The 23,910-nt window shown below is 43.6% G+C and overlaps 2 protein-coding genes across 2 annotated transcripts in view; one reads left to right on the top strand and one right to left on the bottom strand.

Annotated features, from left to right (window-relative positions):
* T265_03115 (hypothetical protein) overlaps positions 1 to 23,910 on the top strand; it is a gene marked incomplete at both ends in the record, with an annotated part of 70,889 nt that overhangs the window by 19,844 nt on the left and 27,135 nt on the right. Inside the window, 7 exons of the mRNA XM_009167520.1 lie at positions 2,903 to 3,183; positions 4,470 to 4,636; positions 4,932 to 5,082; positions 5,299 to 5,747; positions 9,414 to 9,588; positions 10,961 to 11,260; positions 16,277 to 16,448. Coding sequence (XP_009165784.1) covers positions 2,903 to 3,183; positions 4,470 to 4,636; positions 4,932 to 5,082; positions 5,299 to 5,747; positions 9,414 to 9,588; positions 10,961 to 11,260; positions 16,277 to 16,448 — 1,695 coding nt within the window. The remainder of the gene's footprint in view (positions 1 to 2,902; positions 3,184 to 4,469; positions 4,637 to 4,931; positions 5,083 to 5,298; positions 5,748 to 9,413; positions 9,589 to 10,960; positions 11,261 to 16,276; positions 16,449 to 23,910) is intronic.
* Positions 23,525 to 23,910, bottom strand: part of T265_03114 (hypothetical protein) — a gene marked incomplete at both ends in the record, with an annotated part of 3,548 nt that continues 3,162 nt past the window's right edge. The window contains one exon of the mRNA XM_009167519.1: positions 23,525 to 23,580. Coding sequence (XP_009165783.1) covers positions 23,525 to 23,580 — 56 coding nt within the window. The remainder of the gene's footprint in view (positions 23,581 to 23,910) is intronic.

Below are 23,910 nucleotides of genomic sequence, written 5' to 3'. Positions count from 1 at the left end.
CCCTCTGTTACGAAATCTGATAGTGGTCAACACAAACAGGTCATAACCCTCCAGTATCAATGTGGGTGCAACTAGTGCTCTCGGAGCACTATACCCCATATATATACATATATATATATATATGTATAATATACATGAGACAGATGTTTAGGGAAGTGCACGGTCTTTCCTGTTTGGCAAAAAATCACTGATGGGGGCACCGCTGTGATTTACATTTTATCTTAAATTTTATCCAACCAACGAACTGCTCATTCCACTCAGCATGTTTGAGAATTGTGCATATCTGCCAGCGTCCCACGTTTCTATAGCATTCGTCCTTTAAAAAAAAACGGAAATTCGTAGGCATTTTGAACGACTGAATTTCAGTATTGTAACTTTTGAAAACGGTAAAATAAAATATAGGGTTCATTCGAAGTAGGATATGAGATGACATATCATAAATTTATTAAAAATGGACAAGTTAGAAAGCGTGATCACTTTGAACGTCTTTCCGGGGATGGAGGCCAATTTCTAACAGTTCGCAATGTTCGGACAGTTTCCGTCTTGCGTTAGCAAATACTTTGAAAGGAACTATATCAGGTAGGGGAACAATTGGGTCACGCTGAACGTTGACTCTCTTCTCTTTTTATAGCTTTCTAGACGGCACATCCTTTCGTAAGCTTCTATCAACCTGGAGACAGCGCAAGTGCGCTATCCGATAGAATCAGCTATCAAACATCTCATATAACCATTCTGTACACACGAGGTTCACTGGTGCATCCGAAACTGAACGTTTAGTTCACATGCTTAGCGAACGCGCACACTTTCGTGAATCGGTCAGAAATGTATCGCCTGGTTGTGCCAGACATTAGAAGTATCCAGGACGCTTCCATTTTGGTGCTAAACACTTCAACACTGCGCAGTTTTGACAATTGTAGCCACACCACTTGTTCGGACAGACTTCGTCTTATCCTATTTATTCACCTTTTTAAGTTGGCTTTTCCAATGTGATAAAGGTGTTTGTGGGTTAAACTGAATTAGTGTCCGTAGGGACTGATCCAAATGACAGCGGTTCTAGGTAATGCTTTATGACTGTGTCATCAGTAGTGTAACAGGTGCCAATTGATTTGGAAAACGATAACGCTTGACACGGAGTTGCAGTCAGTAATGACCGGATGTAAGGTAATGACGTGCAAGTGTGTGCGATGTACTGTATACCCTCTTCACACCGTCACTCACTACAACGATGCCCTCACCCACGGAGTTGCGCAAATGACTTCAATATTGTATTCGCCAATCTAACGCTGCTCCCGCAACACCTGTCATTTATCACTCCAAACATCCTGGTTTTCACACGGGCCGCATAATTCAATGAATTCCTAGGCGTGGCAAGAAAAAAACTTACGCTCTGATCGTGCTCCTCAATTTCAAAACAAGCTCAACCACACCATCTTCGTTCGCGTATTTGCTGGCTGTTGCAGTTGGACGTTGACAAACCGTAGAGGATTACCGATTTCTGCAGTTTATTTGATAATGCGATCGGTTGAGCCGTACTTGTTCATTTGGTCACGTCCTTTAAGCATATGACTCTACGCCGGTATATGTGGGTTAGGTTACGCTTGAGCGTGATCGTCTGGCGTCATCCGGGGAAAAGACACGTATACAAGAGCCGCAGTGTCAATAATGACGTGACGACTACTATGACTACTCACGACCAGTGCTGTTTTTGTAGCTCACTTAGAATTTATCGGTGTAGCGGTATCGCCTATTCGGTTCGGTACGATACATTTATCAAGAACTTGAATCCGTGTACTTTTTTGACAAGCGTCAGAGTACGCATGAACTGAAAATGGGAATGGCGAAAGATGTCTGTCATCCATGCACCTGAAACGACAGCAGCATACTAACTGGTTGAATGGTATGGGACATGCAGAGATTGTCATTTCACGAGCAAACAGCCCCACTGGCCGCTGTTTCGCTCAAATGCTTAAGATGAAAATTCCTGAAACATCTCTGTACATCTCAAGACTTCGTTATACTGAATGGATGAATTAATTCAGACGATGACCTCGTGAGTTCATAGAGTCTGAAGAGCGCGATGAAGCGTGGGACCTGCCTGAAGTTCAACAAAATCTATGATCGCCAAAATATGTTGCTTAACTGATGTTAATTTTTTGGAGGCTGCGCATTCAGAGACCATGGAGGACACGGAACCTGATGTGGTTGACAAAATCGTCGGTGAGAAGGTCTCCGGGGACGTGATGTAACAGAACCTCATAAATGGGTTGGAAAAGGGCTTTGTCATTCTTCGATCTTGTTAGAACATCATTTTTGCTTACCTTCAGTATATGCCAAAAAGCGAACAGTGGCGTTACAAAGATGGGAGGTAATAAGTTTTCAGTGCATCATACCCCTTCCTGTTCCTTATTGGATGATGGCCCCATCAACTGCCCGCATGAGTACTACCCTCCGTTAACGACCACTTGATATTGTATGTTTAATACGCATCTCTCAGAACTAGAGAACTCACAGCTTTGCAGAGTTTTCGCTTTACTAGCTCTCGATTGATTTCGGAGTGAGGCGGCCGTTTGTCAGCCTAAACATCTCGTCTGGTGTATCCATCAGAGGCCTAAGACCATCGCCGGGCTTAAATAAACCGACTAGTTTAAGTTGTTTCGGTGTTTATGTTTTAGAACAAGAGTCAAGTAGACATATCAAAATAGTAGAACCCTCGCTAAATTGAGCAAGCGGTCACTGCAATTTATGGATGCTGTCACACCAAAACCTAGTTGAGAGCTCTTTTTTCCTAGTGTTTTACTCTCAAATAAATGATCACAACAGACCTGCTTTTCAGTCTGTGTTTATTCAAGTAGAGCTTGTTCCATTTCAACATGGTTCCCCTGAACTCTGTCCTCATTTTCAGCTCTGGTCGCGTTCACGGACGGGCGCTATATTGGCGCAGTGCTCGATCGAAACGGACTCCGTCCAGCTCGATTCTACGCGACTGACAACGATATGGTCTACATGTCTAGTGAAGTCGGTGTAGTTGACATTCCTGCCGACGTACGTGTTATACAGAAGGGACGTCTCAAACCCGGACGACTGCTGATTGTGGACACTCAAGCTGGTGGTCTTCTCGACGATGAACGACTAAAGTTGGAGATCGTGGAGAAGTATCCTTATGCAGAGTGGTTGGATAAAGGGGTTAGTTCTGCTCCTACTATTTGAGCAACTGTTCTGAAGATCCTAATTTATACACGTATTTGATATCGCTCACCATATGGTGGTCCGGATACTCGAATTTCATCCCATTTGTTCAACAGTGAAATTCAGCTTATTTCTATGGCCAGTAATTCTGGGTAATAATAATTTCTCCTCTACCTAGAGGTAAAAAATTACGGTAAGAACCCCACACCTGGTGAAAATCCATGACATTAATAATTACACACAACTGTCAAGTTTACGGACTTTGAAGTCGACCACATTCTTCACTTAAGAATAACTTTCACCCCTGGGTTGATGTTTATCTCACTGGATCTTGAACTGAAAAGTCCAAGTACACGTAACATGAGTGAAGAGACACTCCTGGTCTGTTGATTTGTAGCCAACTGAACACTTCCTCGGCTTAGGTCAGTCACTTGGTAAACTCACATACTATTCTTCAGGCTCATGTAGTTTTCACAAACGTTTGATCCCATGCCTAAGGGTGACGATTAACGAAGGCAAATTGTTACCGAAGAGTTCTTTCGATGCGGTAGTTTCTGCAGTAAACCAGTCTCTAATACTATGGTCATTGTAAGGATCTCGCGACCTAATAGGACGCTGAAAAGACAAGTTCAAAACATGTTTTCCCAGTTCAACTTCGAGAAGCTCCGACGGGTTAAATTACGTCTGCTCATTCAGTCATTCTCCTCATGCAGCGACAAATTGAATATGGTACCAGGCAATGCTGGTTTCAATTGCATTAACCCACCTGTGTGTATTAATCGGAATGACTAAGTTGGTTCTACTTAAGATGTCTGCTTGCTTAATTGCAAACTTCTTCAATTTGTTGGTCATCTAATTCATGTGACCGCCCTGATATGACAAAAACGTTCATACAATTTCGTTTTATCAATAATTGATCAAGTAACCATATACCACTAGACGGGAAAGCTTCTTAGATGTCAGGTATCCTGTAAATCTCAAATCATCTGAACTTATCCGTTATTGACCAACATTTTAGGGGTAGTTACTTTGTAGGAGCTGGATTTGCTACGGAAGAACAATAAAGCCTCTCGTTTCCGCTCTCTTGAGGCTTTTTCTCATTTTGCTTTGATTGTGCTTGGCGAGTGTTCCTGTACATTCTCGATCACACTTTCCAGTGAGTTTCTCTAGGTAATTGTATCTTTGTTATCGGACCATAAGTGAATCACTAAGCTCGAGACTTGTAGCTAATGGAGACTTTTCGCACCTCACTAACCAACATTCCCGCCGTGTTCTTTTTTCAGGCTATCAGTTTATCCGAGCTGCATACAATTGCATCCTCTGATAACTCGGATGCGAACAACCATCCTCTGGGTGACGACTCATCCGTACTAGATGATCGGCGCCTGCCATTATTTGGTTTCAATCCGGAGAACATCAACCTGCTCTTATTACCAATGCTGCGAACCAGGTGAGCTTGTACTATCTTCCAGATGCCTCCCTTCCGTCCTTCTATCAGGACATTTCTTTAGTGTGGGTGCTCTGAATAGTACATATGGCTTCTTTTCATGCACATCAACAAATATTGGATGGTGCGCACGATTTGTCGACTGCACACAGACTGTTATTTCTCGGTTTGTTTTTCTTTTCCATAGCTTATAGGCCTACCCAGACAAGTTGTGCACCTAGCTATCTCACCATGATACTCTGATTGCCCCACAACACGTTTGCTAACTCCTGAATCACTGCATCCACTGCATTCACAGCAAAGAAGCCTTGGGTTCGATGGGAAACGATGCCCCACTTGCGTGCCTGTCCGAGCAGCTTCCTCATGTGTTTGACTACTTTCAGCAGTTGTTTGCCCAGGTGACCAACCCTCCTATCGACCCCTTCCGTGAACGTATTGTTATGACTCTGGTAAGTGAGGCTAATTAGGTGATGTACAACACCAATCTCTTGTTACACGACTGACTTTCTTGGGACGTGCATTTCTAGCATTTGTAGTGACCGGTGTTTTCTACCTTAGGTTTGGTGTCCTTGTCTGCCCAGCTCAACGGTAGGCTGAGACATTTTCATGAAGCAACTGTTTTGTTCCCATAACTATTTTCTCTGCTTTGAACTGCCCGCTGTCAGACATGTCCGATCGGACCCCAAAAGAACATTCTAGTACATTCAGAATTCCAAGTTCATCGACTCTGGTTGCCACATCCCATACTGTCTCTGGATGATATGCGTCTGATACATTCGCTTGACGGAACGCTCAAGGACAGGACAGGCCGAAAGGAAACTTGCCAGGTACTTACCTGGCGGAGTATGACGCTTGACGCCACATTCGAAGCAGAGACAGATGGGATGTACTCACTGGGCTGGATGCTTCAACGCGCACTAGAGCGGTTGTGTGATGTTGCCGAGAGGGTCGTACGTAGTGGAGAGGTGCAACTGTTAATTATTAGTGACCGAGCTGCTGGTGCCTGTCGTGTCCCGATTCCGTCACTGTTAGCCGTGGGTGCAGTGCATCAGCGTCTTCTACGACATCAACTCCGTATGCAAGTTGGTCTAATAGTCGAAAGTGGTGAGGCCAAGTGAGTTGACAATTGAAACACCATTGCCGTGTTAGTTTTATAATTACGTTTTCTTTGTTATTGCCGTTATTCCCGCCGACTGAGCAGCAACTGAAGAGAAAAGGGCTGATTCATGTCAATCAGTTTTGACAATCGATTTGTAAAACTGTATGTTGATTCGGGTTGTCACAGCGGCTCCAATAGTCGTTGCATTTTAGTTCGGACGAACATCTGTCTAAACTTCATGGATAGTGTTTCTCGGCATTGACACAGTGAACGTTGAATGATGGCTGAGAGTAACTTCGAAGCAACTTTCAGCATCATATTGCGATGGGTTTTGCAGTCCGAGCAATGTCCCTTTTAGGAATAGGGACGATCGTAGCAGTATCCCTTATAGCAGGTGTTTTTTCCAAGGCCCAAATCACTCCATACACTATTTAGTTTTGTTAGATACAGGGGAGCGATTTTCGAACAATGCAGACCAGGGTTCGTGCGTGCCTAACTCTGGTCCTTTCAGGGGATTTCAAGACCTCACAAATAGTTGGTAGATCTGTGTTTTCGGGACATTGTGTGCTGATGGCAAGTCAGGGTGGATAATTGGAGACCTGAATGCAGTTGTATCTTACCTGACATCTCGAACCCAACCTTTAAGAGTGTCCTATAAGCAGGTTGTTAGGTTACTTTTTTTTACCAGGTAACGCTTGACACACATTCACTGGTTTTCGCTCAGCTGCCCCGATTAACCTGACTAGTTTCTGGGAATTTTCAAAGATCTATGCATCTCCAGACTATCATCGCCGAAGGTTGTTTCACAGAGGTGGATGTTTGTACTTTTGGCTCCTCCCTGGATGGAACTGGTATCCAGGAGAAATGCCAGACATCCAGTCTGTTGCGTAATCATGCGTCTCAACATTGAAGGCTAGTTCGCACTGAAACCCAGTGAAGACTTGTGGTTCAATCAAGCAGACATTTTCAACCCTTCTGATATGAGATTTGGAGAATTCATCAAGATGGGCAATGTGATTTTGCTTGAAGATCCTGCGCGTACCATTTAATTCGATGGCCTAACCTATAAGTCAACGGATGTTGGGGTTTTTTCGAGAATCAAAGTGTATGGTCCATTAGGCGGTGATGGGCTTGCGGAGCCCGGAGGCGCAGGAATCACAGCGCTGGAGTCTTACCCTTTATCTTATCGTGCTCATCCTGCGCTGTTTGAGGATCAGTTTGACCGGTGGTTAGGGACAAACGATGTTTATTCAGATTGTACAGTTTCCAGGTCGGTATTTTTTCACCTCTCTGCAAGCATCGCTGCTTGCATGGATAAGGAGGTACTGGCCGCTTGTCACAGGATCTCTTTTGTCTCACTCTTCTTTCGCACTGTAAGTTTACCCCAAGAACGATCCATGGTGCGATTTTGTCTGGAAAATGAACTCAACGTCCTTCATCGGATTGTCCCTAAACGCCATAAATGAGCCCTCAGAAACTGAGCCTCAGCCCATGCAGCTTGCAAGGTCTTGCTCCACTGAGGCTCAACCATTACGATGAGCTGGTAGCATTGTCCGGGAGGACCGATTCAGAAACCTTTAAATTACCACTTATACTGAGTTATTAATTCCCGAAATCAAATGTCCATTGAAATAAGGGTTTTGAACCATTTCGCATCAACTCTTGTTGTCCTGGTCCCACTCCCTACCAAGTTTTCCCAGGGAACCAAAGACGAATAATACCTACCACCGAGCAGAAGTTTGGACAACAATTATTTGTACGGTTTTGTTACGTAGGGACGTTCATTTTTAGAACTTGAACACCAAGTTTATTTCATCCATACATGTAGGGTACATGAGAAGGGAAGTCATCTTTTATGGGTGACCCAACCTTTCCCATAGGTGCGCATGGTGAAGTGTCTGTCTACATAGTGGCATCCAGTTAAATTCAAATAATCAACTATAAACCGCGTATCATAGTTACATCGGTTCCAGCTGCTACAATTTCGATAATCGGAAAAGGGGAGAATGTGGGACATACAGCCAAGCTTTATTTAGCTCAGGAACTGGGTAGGTGCTTATCGAAGGCGATAGCTTCGATGCACGAGTACCATTGACTGCGCGATTGGGCCATTTCTGCCAATGTCATTAGCCGTTGGTGAGTTGAGTCTCGGGGGATGGCAGTTGCCCACCCGACTAAGTTCACTGGTTAGTGTTTTTGTACTTCGTTGCCAGGTTATACGCGATTGGGCATTTCTGCCAATGTCATTAGCCGTTGGTGAGTTGAGTCTCGGGGGATGGCAGTTGCCCACCCGACTAAGTTCACTGGTTAGTGTTTTTGTACTTCGTTGCCAGGTTATACACTGTCCAACCCTCAGTCGTTTCCAGTCAGCACAGGCTTGGCAAAAAGTGCTCTGTGAGGTAGACGGTCTTCTGGCATGTGGAGTACGTGTCTTAACTGGCGTAACTTATGAAGCGTGAGTAATTCATCTATCGCCGGAGAGTTCCTTTTTCCTGAGACCATCTGGCATACCTCACCACTACTAATCCGATGTTCCCAAAAGACCTGACCAATGCTTCGGAGACATCGATGGTCAAATACTGACATCTTCCGCATGTCCTCAGCGCGTAAGGGCCAGATTCCTGATCCATAAAGCGGTATGGATCGCACCACTGCAGTGTAAACTCTGCACCTGACAGACAAACTCACGTCATCTAGGCGCCATAGGTTTCGGAGGTTGGCAAAAGCTGCCTGGCTTTTCAGATTCGAGAAATAATCTCATCTCCAGCCAGTCCCCGGTACTTATACAACTACTCAGGTAAACAAATTTATCCGTGTCCGCGTCTAGTGCCCTCATAAGAAAAATAAATTTGAGAGGGACACCTTCGATTGCCAGGCACCGCCAAATTTTCTCAGATGGAGAAAAGTAACAGATGTGGGACGGTTGAAGGAGTGACACTGCTCAAGAACTTGTCCCAAGGGAAAGATATGGTCGATGCATCCTCGGCCAGGACGAAACCCAGCTTGAGTTTTACGAATCTCTCGCGACGATCCATCAACCTACGCAAAATAATGCCAGAGAGCACTTTAGATGCGACAAATACCAGGCTGATGCCACGGTGGTTTTCACGTTTTTGCGACCTTTTTGAAAGGTTGGATGACGGCCGAGAAGCTCGATTTGGCTGGTATTCTGTTTTCGTTCCAAATCTTCTGCAGTATGGATGTTAGACTGTTCACTAGGACATCGCCGCCTACGAAGAACGCGAGGTTCAGGCCATCTGGACCAGATGCTTTGGCGCGCTGTAGAACTGAAATCGCACACTGGATTTCTGCGTTGATGGTGAATTGGTGTCGATATTCCATGCTCGCCCGCTCGGCTATTCCGGTTGTTTTGTTGGAAGAGACCAACTGAACGGCTTTTTGAAGTGCTCAGCCCATCGCTCAAGACGACGATCGAGGGGGCTAATAACTGTTCCGTTTTGAAAGAGACCGACAGCACGAACACCACTGACATCGACCGGCTGACAATTCTCGCCATCGTTCGACATCCGTGCCACAGTTATGACTGCGTCTACATTCATAATAATCTGTATTAGAAGCCAAGGGAAGCTTTGTGCAGTTTACTCCATTTGTAGGTTCCGACTTGTACTTCATTGAGTACCTTATCTACTGCACGTGTATTCATCCTTGCCGTTTTCTCAGAGAAATACATCACTTCTGCACCCTAATCGGTTTTGGTGCCGATGGAATTTGTCCCTATTTACTATTCGAATCGATCGCTCGTCTGGACGCCGATGGCTTGCTTGTTAACACTCAGATGGACCTCGCCGACGTGTATGAGAAGTGTACTTCTGCCGTACAAAATGGTATTTTCAAGGTAATTCGATTGGTAGCTGGAAAATACTTGGTCTTATTCCCAACGAAACGGAGAAAGTCTTGTTTACAACAAGAAGCATTTAGTGTTCATTTTTTGCTCAACTCAAGTCATATTTGTTCGGATTTGCGTATTCCGTTCTCTAAATCATTGTATTCATTTGAACTACTGGTTACGATGGTTGGTAATGTTTTGGAATATTGGTAGCTCGGGTGTACGACGGTGTTTTTTTGTTACTCAAACCAGTTCGTCAGCTCCATATCGCGTTCGCCATGCCTCACTAACTCCAAACACGAGGTTTGCATTTCCCTTTACCCGTGATATTCAGAGTATCGTTTTCTACTCACGTTTGCGCGTAGCAGTGGACTTCGTGCTTGATGCTATCTCAAATTAATTTTTGTCATTGGTACATTCTCTTATTCTGCCCCGAAGTATTGATGCGCTATGGAACACAGATGTGCCTGGTGCGGTATCACCTTTATGGATGTCTGCCAATAAAGACCTATCCGTTCTTTTTATTACGTTCCTTTTTCATGTTAAAATATTCTGGTATTTTTGAAAGATGTAGAGGTAATCTTTCTAGGGTATCTTGAAGTCCCATAAAGATTCCCCTGTTTTAGGTTTAGGTGTTTTTAGGTAGGTACGGGGTACTTAACCCAGAAATTGAGCATCCTTTGAGACCTTGGACCTCCATCGAGATAATATGACTCCGCTCTTGTCGTCTGAGGAGAGTTAGCGCGTGGAATTCTCAGATTGGCAACGTTATGGCTTTGCCCACTATACTGGCTAAACGGTTCCTATCTTTGTTAAAACCTAGTAAACGGTTATCATTCGGACCTGGAGTCCGATTGATTTCCGTCATCAACATTAGCTTACTAGCACAAATCATCCTCAATTAATTGTTACATTGCGTGGAAAATCTCGGTACCGCTGGACAAGCTCGGCCCCACAACCTCAATTCTTATCTTATAACCCGTCCAGATTTCTTGTTCCTGACCTAAACATGTGAGAAAATTCCCGACACCACCCATAAGGACACTCAATTTGCTATCAGGCCTATCGTTTAGCTCTTTATGTGCATTTTCCCCTTCGTGTGGAGTTAAAAAATAACCCGGTCATCATCCCTTATTACCAACGATGTGATGGATTGTCTGCAGGCTTGACCCCCAAAAGACTGTTGCACTAGTCCTATCTCGCCTACTTTGACACGGGTACCACTTGCTTCAAGTCCATTCTGTTGCTTTGTGGAATTCCTTTTTCATCATTTTGTTTTCAGCTCACGTAACCAATCCGTTTCAGTCTATCTGTATCTATGGTTTTGGGAAGTGAACTGTTATTGGAAAAAGCGTTGACTCCAATCACCCCTAATTTTTAGGTTATGGCGAAAATGGGCATTTCCACACTGCACAGTTACAAGAGTGCCCAAATATTCGAAGCTGTCGGATTGGCCAATTCTGTGATAGACATGTGCTTTAGTGGGGCAGCCAGTCGAATTGGTGGTGCAGATTTCGATATTTTGGCAAAGGAGACGCGCGCAAGACATTTGTTGGCCTATCCTCAAACTGTTTCCGTTCCAAGGATGATCAATCAGTTCGCCAGAAATCCCGGGTTTTATCATTGGCGCCAAGGAGGTGAATCGCACATGAACGACCCGGAGACAGTCGCCAAATTACAGGTGAGTTGTGTTTACGGTTATCGCCCTACTATTCTCATGGTTATGAGGTCTCAGTTTTGTGCTGCCGTAATTGTACCCATCATACCCCGACTTCACCCTTTGTTCGACTCAATAGCTTCTTCTCTGAGAACAGGTCAAAGTTGTGTACTTTTATGAGGACTGCTCTTAGGACTATTGCCTGTGGCAACATTTTCCACAGCCGTAGTCAAATTCGGCGGCCTGCAGGAAGTCATAACTATACTATTCCGCTTGAAATGAGTGCCGTGTAAGTTCAGTGTTTATATTTCATTTTCGGGTGTCCGAATGAACTCGCCAGGTCTGTTGGAAACCATGACTTACGTGAGTGTTGTTCCTCGCATAGAATCTATTCCGCTTTTATTCCTGATCGCCGAAAAATCGGTCGTGATCAATGGATTTGGTTACCGCAAGCTTTCCCAAAGGCCGATCTTATATTCTTGACCAGAACGGGCGTATACCACTGTTCCTCACTGAAGGCTTGCCTATTTTCTTTTTCCATTCCCCGGTAGGAAACAAGAGAAATTTGACTGTTATCACGTGCCCACGTAGTACGGGACCATATGTGGCGTATGCAATTTCAACACTAAGTACTTAGCTGGGCACGAAGTATATAAATTATGCATTATGAAGGGTTGCGAGGGTATGCTAGGCTCATCTTATTTGGTCACTAGTCAAGACAAATTCTCACTCTTTTACTGGACTTTGCCGTCGGTAACCTCGTACTGGATTTGTGTATCTAGGAGAGTAAAGTTGTGAGTTTGGTTTCAGTCTGGTCTGTTTAAATATTTAGGCATCGCGCTCTCTGAATCTGTTCTCACTACCATCCGTTCGCTTTAGGTTCAATTGGACCGACATACATCAAAGACTGAACGCTGGCATATTCTTTACCTTCCCATCTGTAATTCTCACTTTCACAACGTCAATTTTTCACATCACTAGAGCTGTTCCGAGATGTTTTGTTTCTTAGTGTATTTGCTCCGTCATAAACAGATTCAATGTGTTGACGTTGGACAGTTGGGTGATATCTTACGGAACTACATACGCTTCAGTTTGCCCGTCAAAAATCTGTTTCTCTAAAGCTGTTTTAAGCCACTCAACTGGGACCCGTTGATGTACCTTTTCAATTGGGGATAGGCCGTTAGATGTATTGGTACTATAGCCTCTTTCCAGCGATAGCAAACTCGGCCAGGCAATGATTTTATTTATGAAGCGTTATTTTAATTTGTTGGAAGTCCGGTTTTTTCTACTTGAGTTAAATATATCAGAGATTCTCCCGACATTGCTGGTGATGATAAGGTAGATGAAGCATTGCACTTTCTATTCCAAAAACAAATGAAAATAACAACTACGTTTGAAATGTGGCGCTACCCGGGAGGTAAATATGGTCGGGGTGCCATGACAACTAAACCACTGGACCACTTCGGATGAATTCTGAGGAGTAGGTATTGAGCATCACATCAAAAAATATACAATTGGGCAGATCGATATCTCTCCTGCAAGGGCAGTTAGTATCAGAATAGTGAAAGTAACAAAATCCTCACACGGGCAGCCTGGCATCACACATGTAAACTTGTTGTTGTCCATCACTGTCGAATTAGCTTGGAATCCGCTGCGCACAGATCCAGAATCAGCTTGGGTTGATCAACGAACCGCGAAGCGCGGTAGTATTTTCAGCGAAACTTGTTCGCCATAAAATTCGAAAAAGCTGAAACTGTCCAACACATCATTGGAAGTTAGGCGACTTCACCGGTGGACGAAAATCCTCGAAATAAAATCGAAGCGGTAGCACTTCTAGGCATCGTCCCGAACTGCAACATACGCATTATTATCGCACTAACATATAAAGTATGAACCAGAGACATTCTGCAGTGTTTACAACAGCCTTGATCACGTGGGCCTCATCATGCAAGACGGATCATCTCAACAATAATCAAGCTTCTCGTGATCTCTCATCTCTGCCTACTCGGTCACACACTATCTGCTTTATGGTCTGCATCATTCTAAATGTAGCACAGAGAGTAGCGTTTGTCACGTGTGTCAACGACTCGGCATACTTAGAATGTGTTCGAGACATCGTAATTATGGTTTAGGATTGACACCGGACTAGATAGCAACGGTTCTGACAAATCGGAGACCGACCAACGATACATTTTTGCAATTCGTACCATAAGACAAAACCATCTTGGTCTGTCATCGATCGCCATTTCACGTATGTAGCTTTGTTTAGCAGTTTGCTTGTTTTTCTACTACCGCGTAACCCGCCGGACAACCGTTGAAAACATTTGTTTTTGTTTTCTTATTAGGTAAACTTGAAATAAACACTGTAGTATCCCGACCAGACACTACGAACTGAACCTTAATTAGTTTAGACCTGTCAACGAATAATAGCCCTCCCGGAAGAGACGATATTGCTGAACCATAAGATTTCCACTCTGTGGTGCCCGAACAAAGCAGTAAACCAGGGCACAGAAAGAAACGCGTTATACAAGCAGTCTCAGCATTTGTCGTAGTTGATTGGGCACTTCATCTTGATTGACGAATGTCATCGCTCTTTCACTGAAAAGAGTTGGATGGTGTCTATTTCGCTCGGTTCTTGAAGTTCGCACATCAGGGTGTGAGCATCGACTACATCTCGGCTGCTTCTGTCTAGGCCCGGATAACCTGACAGTATCTCAGCGCTCGTCCCCTGTTCGAGTGTTATGACGGCTGTGAATCGAAAAGGTGGACGACTGTGCAGTAATTAGTGTGAACGGGAAGTAAACTCGTCTGTGATGTTTTTCGGCCAAACGTGCAAACCACAGGCTTCCTCCAGGTCCGGTTTGGCCGATACTCAAGATATCAAAGCGCTTTTTCACTGTTGGTAATTACACATAAGATGTGTTTGCTGATAGCATGGGATATTTCTGGAACCCGTTTTTTATTTGAAAAAAACGTTCTGGAATGTTACGCAAAGACAAGTTATCTCTAGTTTCCATGTACTGTTACTGGCACAACTGACTGCTTATAAGGCTACTGAAAACTCTTGATCAGTTATTGGGGCCCACCAGCGGGTTCATTTGGTAGATATCGTTAATGACAGATTCAGTTGACACTCCCGGTAACACTTATTTACTTTGGAAATTGGTGCGTTTCTCCAATTAATATTCATTTGTTAAACTGGCTGCGAGCAAAAGAGCTTAAACCGGATTCTTGGGACTACCTACTGTATTTTCTACAATTTTCCAACAATAAACGGAGCAAGTGATCCCGAAAGGTGTGACCTATTGGGGAGGCTACCTTATCCGAAGTCCCCATGGCAATGATGTCACTTATTAGGATATAATTCTTAGATGTTCGAACGGAGTTCATTTTCAAATTTAACTTATCCAGGACGTCTTCAAATGAGACCAAATGTCTTTCTCTTGGCCTATAAAAGTGAAGATTCGAAAATGACAGGTGGACAATACTTGCGTTATCACTGGTGAAACATGGAGTGATTCCTCTCTTCCTCGCCCACTCAAAGGCCTGGCTGTTCTGGTACTCAATTCTTAAGTTCTTGTGGTTGCCTGGAAAACCCCTGAGTTCATGCTGCAGCCCTAATTTCAGGGTGCTTACATAGTGAACGAATATAACAGTGCAATTCATATAGATTCTCCAGTTATGGGTTGGTGACATTCTAGGGGACACTGAGTTCATTATGTGATTTTCGGCATGCATGCATTAGCGTTTAGCCACTTTGATTGGTGGTGCATCTGTCGACTGTCTGCTGTTGTTACTTACGTGATATAAATCACGCATCAAGATGTTTAGGACGTCCTAGTTACACCCATTTTCCGGGTATATTTGTTACGGCTGAACGAGAACAGCGCTATAATTGAGAGGGCATTAGAAAGTCACCATGCTTAAATGCCACCTGCGTCTACTGGCTGTCAATGTGGAATGGTTAAGCGGCTTCAAGGTAACACATCAATTTTAGTCTGCCGCTCCCTGCGCAAAACAACGAAATCAATTCTCCTTATTGAGCTTGAGCGGACTTTTCAAAATAGTAATAGCTAGTTATTATCACTTGGTTATAACAAATGACTGAGTAGAACGGGGAGCGTTAACATCAGATCCCGCCTTGATGAATTGCTTCCCTCCATACTGATTAAATCAACAGCTCCAAATCAAAACGTAAAGGACCAGTGGAGAATACAGGGACAGGGAAAAAACAATATACCCGTATTGTTTGTTGTGATATCCGGGTAAGCATATCGATTGATCTAATCGGTTTTCCGCTCAATCTTCAATGATTTTCGGATGACCGTCTCCCCCGAACATGTATAATGTCGAACATCTTTTGATGAGTAACGTCCGAATCACATATTTCGATCTGATTCTGGCTGATTGTTTACGAAAACCTCTACGTAGCCTAACGAAATCCTATTGAATCAATTAAAGCAGCTTAAGCATGTACCGCTAAGTTGAAAATAAATGGGTAGTCAATTAGATGGGACTTACATAAATGCCATCCGTCTACTCACCACCCACTACAGGGTTCAAATAAAAATACCATTCTCTACTCAGCAACCCGCAGCCCTTAGGCTGGATTTTGAGACATCGTCAGGTTCTAATCGGAATTGATTTATTGTGTTACACTTTATCCACTCCTATGGGTTAGTTCCGAGTCGAGTTCTTGCTAAACTATTCACACAGCTCGGAGGAAAATGCATGCCGTCCACCGAACTCCAGGTCCAATCACATGGGCGCTTGGTTGGTGGTCCCACAATTTGGTCAAGTCCCATGAGACGATGGTGATAACAGCGATCGCAGCCATGCAATAAATCCACCAATCATTTACTGAGTTTTCGAAACTAAGCTTCACAAACTCCCTTCGCAGTATGCGTGTGCGCGCTTACCAGGAGAAAACTCGTTCCTCCTATATCACAATCAGCACTCTCCGAGTACATTTTCGTCGATGATTGTAGATTGGTAGACTTCTTTTTTAAAGCTACCATTTATTACCTTCTTCACCTGTAGGCAGCAGCGCGAAATAATAGCAGGGAAGCATATCAGATGTTTGCTGAAGCTGCGGATCAGAGTAGTCGACAATGCACATTGAGGGGACAGCTGGACTTTGTCTATGCTTCACAACCGATTGATCTGGATTCAGTCGAACCCGCTTCAGAAATTGTGAAGCGCTTTTCAACGGGTAAGTAAATTTACCCTAAAACCTCAACTAAAGTTCAAACACACAGGTATCTCTCTTGTTATTTTTGCACAATTAAGTCGACCATGCATCCAGATCCGCTGATGAAATATGTAACACTTATTTCGGGTGTTTTTTGTTCTGAAGTGGTGGTTTTACTGTTTGTATCTCTTCGACTCATTTTATCTAAACTACGAGATGAAATAAGTTGCGAGATACTGGCAATATGAATTGCTTTCATCATACGCAAACGTAAAATGCTCAAGGTTTTTATGCATCACTTACGGTTGAACCTAATGGACTCGCAATAGCGATGCCGTCCAATTACCTATGAGCAGCTCATTCGAAGTGAAAGTGAATGTTCCCTGTGCACAACAAAATAAGATCCTTAGGCAGCGCCATGGGGACATCCGAAGAACTATCAGTTATAGGGATACGGTCACTGTTTCTTCCAATGAGCCTTTAGTAAGCAATTAGTTGACGTCAATGGCTCAGTTTGACAACCATGAACCGTACACGTATATTCGATTGTTCGGGTCGCCACAGCTTATGCCAAAGGGTTGTGTAGGATAGAGGTGATACGGAAGAACATTTCACGAGAACAAAATAAAAAGCAACGGGTCTGTGATTTGAGACAGGTGAACAGATACAGCACAGTCGTTGGTTATATGACATCGCCATACCGGCGAATACCTCCAACCATGCGTTTGATGCCCTAACAACACAGACGATATGTACCAATGCGGCCAGCATCTTTTGTTCTGTATTCCGTACACAATCCCTAGGTCCTATACAGTCCAATTTGTGGTGTCTTCCAATTGGAACCTGACTCAGCATACAGGGTATGACGGAACAATCGATCCATTGCGTACGGAGCACCTTACCCAGTCAGCGTATTCCTTACACTCGGATCAGCTCATCCGGCTGGCAGCTAACTGGTTGCTAAAAATCGTTCGTCGCCATTCAGTGATATTAGCTCGACGTTCCCATGATTCATTTGTAATGCTTCGAAGGCTCCGGTGATGAAAGACCAACACTCTTCGCTTGTCTTCAATGCACAACAGCCAGGATTTACGAACGTAAGGTAGCACTGGACGTACTGTGCTTTCACCGACAGACTAATGTCATGTCAACTGTGGAAGCGCCCAAGTTGAAGGAAAACAGAACGGGCTTTAGCAATTATAGCATTCACTTCATCAGCAATGCCGCCACCCAACATGGTGCAGCTGACCAGATAGGCATATGTGTTCTGATGCAATGATAAGCTTTGATGGTGCACTCGCATAACAAAAGTCATGACGTTACTTAGCTTAGTGTATTTTATGTTTGGGCGAAATGTGAACCAAGTGGCTCAATATCGTCCGCATGCAAAGAATCACCCTGGGAGAAGCTTGCTGTAGAGTTAGAAGATGTAGCGAACATTTCCACAATAATTAATTCGATTACGAATTTGAACGGGTGACAATTGGCGGACTTGATAGACGCCGCATTTGGTGATGATCCCAGGAGAACACTCGCCTTAGACTTTCGTACGCTCACGGGTGTTCGACTATAAGGATTGAAGAGGTGTGACAAAAAAATGTTCGGCACACATTTGGAGGGAAGACGTCACCGCAAAACAGCACGATCAACTGAGTCTTGCACTGATTTTAAGTCCAGGAAGAAAACAATTGTGCGTGGTGGTGTTCGAGTAAACATGTCAATACATTCACAACCCGGACAGAACCCTGTCTGGTTTTCACGACTCCCTACTGCTGATAAGCTTGTGTGAATTGATGTCTGTGAGCAAATCAGAAGCGATGGTGAGTAAACTGACACCGTACTCATTCCCATATTCAGATCTAACACCTTTTTTGAAGGCAGGAACAAAATCAAATATCTACCAATCCTCTGACACATCTGTCTTCCAAATGCTCTGCATAAGTTTTGTCGAATTAAACGAGTCCTCCTTTCTTAAACAAGGAGACAAACAGTATCAGGAGTTTGATTTTCATTACGTTTCAGCTTTTGTTGGGACCAAGCAATATACGTCCCACTGTAAGGCTGTTAGTGCGTCGTTCTTTTAGTTATACATGGTTGGACTTGGAGCAGTCTTTTGGACCGTCTTTCTTTGTAGTGGCTTCTTTTTCCAGTAGCTTTTGTGGTATGGTGTTGCAGATAATTTAACAGACTTTTCAACCGCTTTCAGTTGCCATTGCCTTTGCCATTTCTCGGACTTTCCTTGGGCACCACCTCTCAGTTAGTCTTGAGATTGCGGGTCAGATGTCACCTCGGAGATATCGTCTCTAGCAGAGACATGAATCACTGTAAGACCCAACTGGATTAAGCCGTAGCATCGTTTTGGGATGTACAATCAAACACTGCATTCGTAGCGTTTCGAACATCGAACCAGTCTTCCTTTGGCCGACCGGTTTGTTTCGCATCCATACTTTGTCCGGACAGCTGCTGCTGATAGACATCTTGATGACCGAATCTTGCAGGCAGTGAATATCATAACAGTGAGTGGTCTTCTTGGTCACTGAAATACGAATCACGTGGACGAATCGGGACATGATCTGGCCCCACGCACGCGTTCCGGAAGAAGTTAGTCTTGCACATGATGTCGCCATTTAGGGCTGATTCCTACGTGGTCAGTCTTAGTGGTTGATTGGTTTACGGTTTGCAGGGTGCAAGGTAACACGATGCCTACGTTTGTGCTGAAAGCTCCTGCTTGCAATAAATAGATGGTGCTCAGCTGACATTTGTGGATTCTAGGAACATCTTTACCACAATTGGACATTTGGATCCCCAGCTAGTACGGCGGTATCCATGTACTTGAACATCCACAAGAACCTCGAGAGTTCTCCAGTAAATTCATTTTTGACATTCACTGCAGTTTGTTAGGGCATACAGGTTTCAGGTTTGGGGTCAGTGATTGCGGATACTGACGACCGTGGTAAGTTCGACCGCACACGATCTTCTGCTGTGAACCATGTTCAGATGGATTGACGTATGGGTTTTTAATGACCAGCAGGTGTGAGCAAGGGAATTCTATTTACCGGTCTGACAAATGGCACTGACGCTGAGCGTTGATGTGCTGAACAGACTCCTTGGCGTTAGTTGTGCATGCTTACGTTTTGTTTTTTTTTTAGGTAGAGAAATTAGAGAACTAAGGACAGACGGGGTTGTGTTGGCATGTGTAGTAATTGGGGTTAGGACTCATAAATTCGAAAGACTAACAACTGCTCCAAAACGGCGTGGGTGTATGTTGCTTTCCGGTTGATCAAGCGGAAGAAGGGGATTTATTTGAGATATCTCATCCTGAGCCATTGACTCAAATGTCTGGCAGGTTAGGTAGTCTGGGAATGTAGGGTTTTGTTCCGGGGCCACGCTCGAAGCCTCTAACTCAGGCCTAACCCTCGGAGCCACAGAAGTTTGGGGTTTTCCTGGGACATCCTGATCCATTTAGTCGTAGAAGGCTTGCCTAAACCGTAGGGCACGCTTGGTAAGCCACAACTATCTGACTCCTCATGTGACTACGCACAACAGGTGTTCCCTGAGCGGCAGTAGACTCTGGTCTTGAAAGTATTTCAACCGTATTGAGTAATGCGACGGCGATTGCAGTTAATCGTTCAGTGGTCAGGGTTAGGTTTTTGGAGACGACCTTTTCTAACCCCTCCTTCTTCGGGTGAGGACAGCATCACTGCCTCTAAAAGTGTGGGAATGCTTGTGTCCTCCTATTGCAGACGATACGACTTTATCCCAATATTATCGTATTACGATTTCTCTTCGTTCAGTGGCTTGGTGCTCTTCGTTTCGCTTCTTTTTGACCTTGACAAAGTTGAACCATGAGCGGCAAAGTAACCAACCAGCTTAGCCCGTAGGCTCATCACAACATCCAAGCACGACGACTATGCCAAGACGATACCTGTTACTCGGGAAAATATTTTTGAGAGTCTTGCTCACAGACTGTCAAATATTCGACATAATGTGAAAGAATCCTTCAAGCAATATGGAGTTAAAACTTTCTGGATTGGGGCCGGAGTATCCGCTAATCACATAGCAGGTCTATGACAGGCACAGTTTTCCATGTTCAAAATTGGCTTCACCGGTATCTCAAATTTGTGCACTTCTGAAGAACCCCTCGTTCGAGGTGTTTGTGCTTTTATGTGATGGTTTCGCAATGGAACACTTAACATTTGAAGTTACTCTGATATATTTTACAAACAGGTGGCTGTTTTTCACATGCACTTTGTACTACTGTGTTCAAAGCGAGAAACCAAACATCATTCATGAGTTTCGTTAGAAGATGTTCAAACGGCTTTCCTCTCATACCTAAACTCACAAGCAATATCGATTTAGCATTAACTCTGAACCTTGCTACATGAGGGTTTGTGTGCTACTTCAACAGTTCGCAACAATGAAGATACATTTCCGTTGAGCTTTCTTCAGCCTGTTTTGTCCAAGACCCTTTCCATACCTTGCGTATAGTGTGCCGGAACCATATCAACCACGATTTTTACGTGCTACGTCGTTTTCACGCCTTTCCCCCACTTAAAAGCATTTTAACCAGTACGAGTTTCCAATGAAATTTTAACTAATATTACGTGCACGTGTTTTCCATGGATTTTCTTGATGAAAATTTACCTCGTAGAGTGCATCGCCTATGCGTCACAGAGGTGAGTTAGGGATCTATAATGAGATGAATTTTTCATTCTGGTCACCCGGTATTAACCAGTTCATGTTGCCCGTACCCGTTCCGCTGCAATAACATTGATGTTTACGTACACCCGTAATACAGAATTCTACTGCTGTTTTTCTGCGGGGCCTATTTTCCGACTCACAGAGATATTCGCCACGCTTGTCACGTGATAAGTGAATTTCCGCCACCCGATGTTACAGCTCGTTAATCCTAATTTTGTTCTGCCCCATTAGATACACTCCATGTGTAGGTGTGTATATGTATGTATGTGTGTATAATGTATGTATGTATGCATGTATGTATGTATGTATGTATGTATGTATGTATGTATGTATGTATGTATGTATGTATGTATGTATGTATGTATGTATGTATGTATGTATGTATGTATGTATGTATGTATGTATGTATGTATGTATGTATGTATGTATGTATGTATGTATGTATGTATGTATGTATGTATGTATGTATGTATGTATGTATGTATGTATGTATGTATGTATGTATGTATGTATGTATGTATGTATGTATGTATGTATGTATGTATGTATGTATGTATGTATGTATGTATGTATGTATGTATGTATGTATGTATGTATGTATGTATGTATGTATGTATGTATGTATGTATGTATGTATGTATGTATGTACGTGTATGTATGCCCTTCCTATCGGCCCAATTAAAATCTGTTCAGAATCGCTTTTGTCTGGGGCCACTTCAATATTCTCACTCGCATTTACATATTCCGTTTGCGCCCCCTCACGGTTCGCTGTATTACAAGACAGTTGCATGGTCTAGTGAAAGTTGACAAATTACCCACAGGGTCAAGTTTTTTGTTACTGCCCACTCAAGAACTGGCGAGTTATTTTCCCCGATTTCCAGCGGAACTATTCTGCTGTTATATGGGTTAAAACAATTAATTTTTAGACTTGTGTCATAACAGCCTCCTGACAATTTATTCGGTCTACTGGTTGACGACTACTTCGAATGGCCTGTGATTCAACTGCCAAGCTTCGTGAACAGACCACAAGCACTTGATCAGTAGTCAAGAACCACCGAACCTGAGCACTTGTGTTGTCTAAATATTTGGTATTTTCCGTCAGTAGCAAGCCCCAGATCGCTGTATATGGGCCCATACAACACGTCTTCACGTGTGAATTTGAGAAATCCGTTCAATCAAACTTACTGCTACGCCAATGTTTGTCAGGTTTTCTCATGATTGGTGGAACCTTTGGACTGTGGTTGCCACTACACTTAATTGTGGTTTGCATTTGTTAGCTTTGAGGCCTGCTAGAAATGAAAGCACGGAGAACCTCCAGTCACAATTGTGTCACTCACTTCAATACATAATTCATCAACCTAAAAAAATGTGGTACTTGTGGTATGCCACAAATACCAGATGTCTAAATGAATGTTACTTCACTTTCCAACAAAACTAATGCAGCTTGATCTGGACAGTGAACTGTAGTCGAATAAAATGGGGTCACACTCATCAGTGAAGCCTGAGTTTTTTTCTAGTCTGCATACGTTACCTCGACACCGTTTCTCGCGTTGAACCGGCATACTTTGGCGGCTGTGGGGAAAAGTTTATGTTCACAGCCAAGCACAGTTGCGATCTCAAATTGACTGACGTTAATCGGAGCAACTAACCCTCTTCCAGTCCTAGTATTTACGACTCAGCTTTCGCTGTGCCGCTTGAAATGTCGATTGTATAATGTACTTCGAAAGGGACGGTGTTTATTCCTAATGAAGTGTTCTGGCGAAGTGGGGTATACAAATTTTTCGAAGCTTCTTTAAATCTCTTGCCGATTGTTCGTCCGGGCTAAATCCAATTGGGAATGAACAACAGTGCTACCCCTCCACGAAGGTGTTGCCTCAGGGTTGTTTGCTGTATAAGCGATAGGATGTCTGCTTCTAAGATAAGTGTTTCCGAGAATAGAATGAAATCTTGGAGAAGTCATGCAGAATGGTAGTCTGCTCTTGATTGGTCGTAAGTATTTCGTGGCGCACGACCCAAGTTCATTAAAAGCAGTGCAGGATCGCGCGTTTGTGCCCGTTGGGTTGGTTGCGATGTATACTGAGTTGTCCAACACATTACTTGCGTCTTCTTACACACTCAAGTTTTTTATCGGGACTTTGGTAACGAGAAAAATGAAGACGTAAACGTGGACTTACATATGCGTGACTTGAATTCAGTTAATGATATACTGCTGACCTCCCGAGACTCAGGCAACACGCCTCTGGACTACACGCGCAAGTTTTGGCATCAGTTGTACTCTTGTGATATTTCCTGGGAATGAGTTTGGTCGAACCGACTGATTTCTAGGAGGATATGATCTCAACGATCGTACCATGGATGATGTTTTGAGTGATGTTGAAAATATGAGGGAGCCTAGTTTACTCAACAGAGGTGGAAACCAAGGAGAACTCTTGACCGAACTCACCAAGGAGTACTGTAAACTGTAAGAACCAGGCTATTTTTCTCGCGTAAGACAGTGACACAGACTCGTGCTTATATGAAAACTTCAAACGAGGTATAATTCGTCACATGATGCTTTTTCTTAATGAATAGATAACTCTGCATTATGAAACCCACGAATACAAAGAACTCTTTATTCACAGCAAAAATAGCCTCAAGTGCTCCAGTGCCACGGAAGGGGTACGAAATTTATCTTTAATTTTGAAGACACCTACGCAGCCGGTCATTACGTCAGCACAGTCGTAATAAGTTAAGTATCGTGTCTATATCTTCATATATATATATATATATATATATATATATA

Source organism: Opisthorchis viverrini (genome assembly GCF_000715545.1).
Source record: "Opisthorchis viverrini unplaced genomic scaffold opera_v5_42, whole genome shotgun sequence".
NCBI lineage: Eukaryota > Metazoa > Platyhelminthes > Trematoda > Opisthorchiida > Opisthorchiidae > Opisthorchis > Opisthorchis viverrini.
The sequence above is the reverse complement of the archived record's forward strand: the minus strand, read 5'-3'. Positions and strand labels throughout refer to the sequence as shown.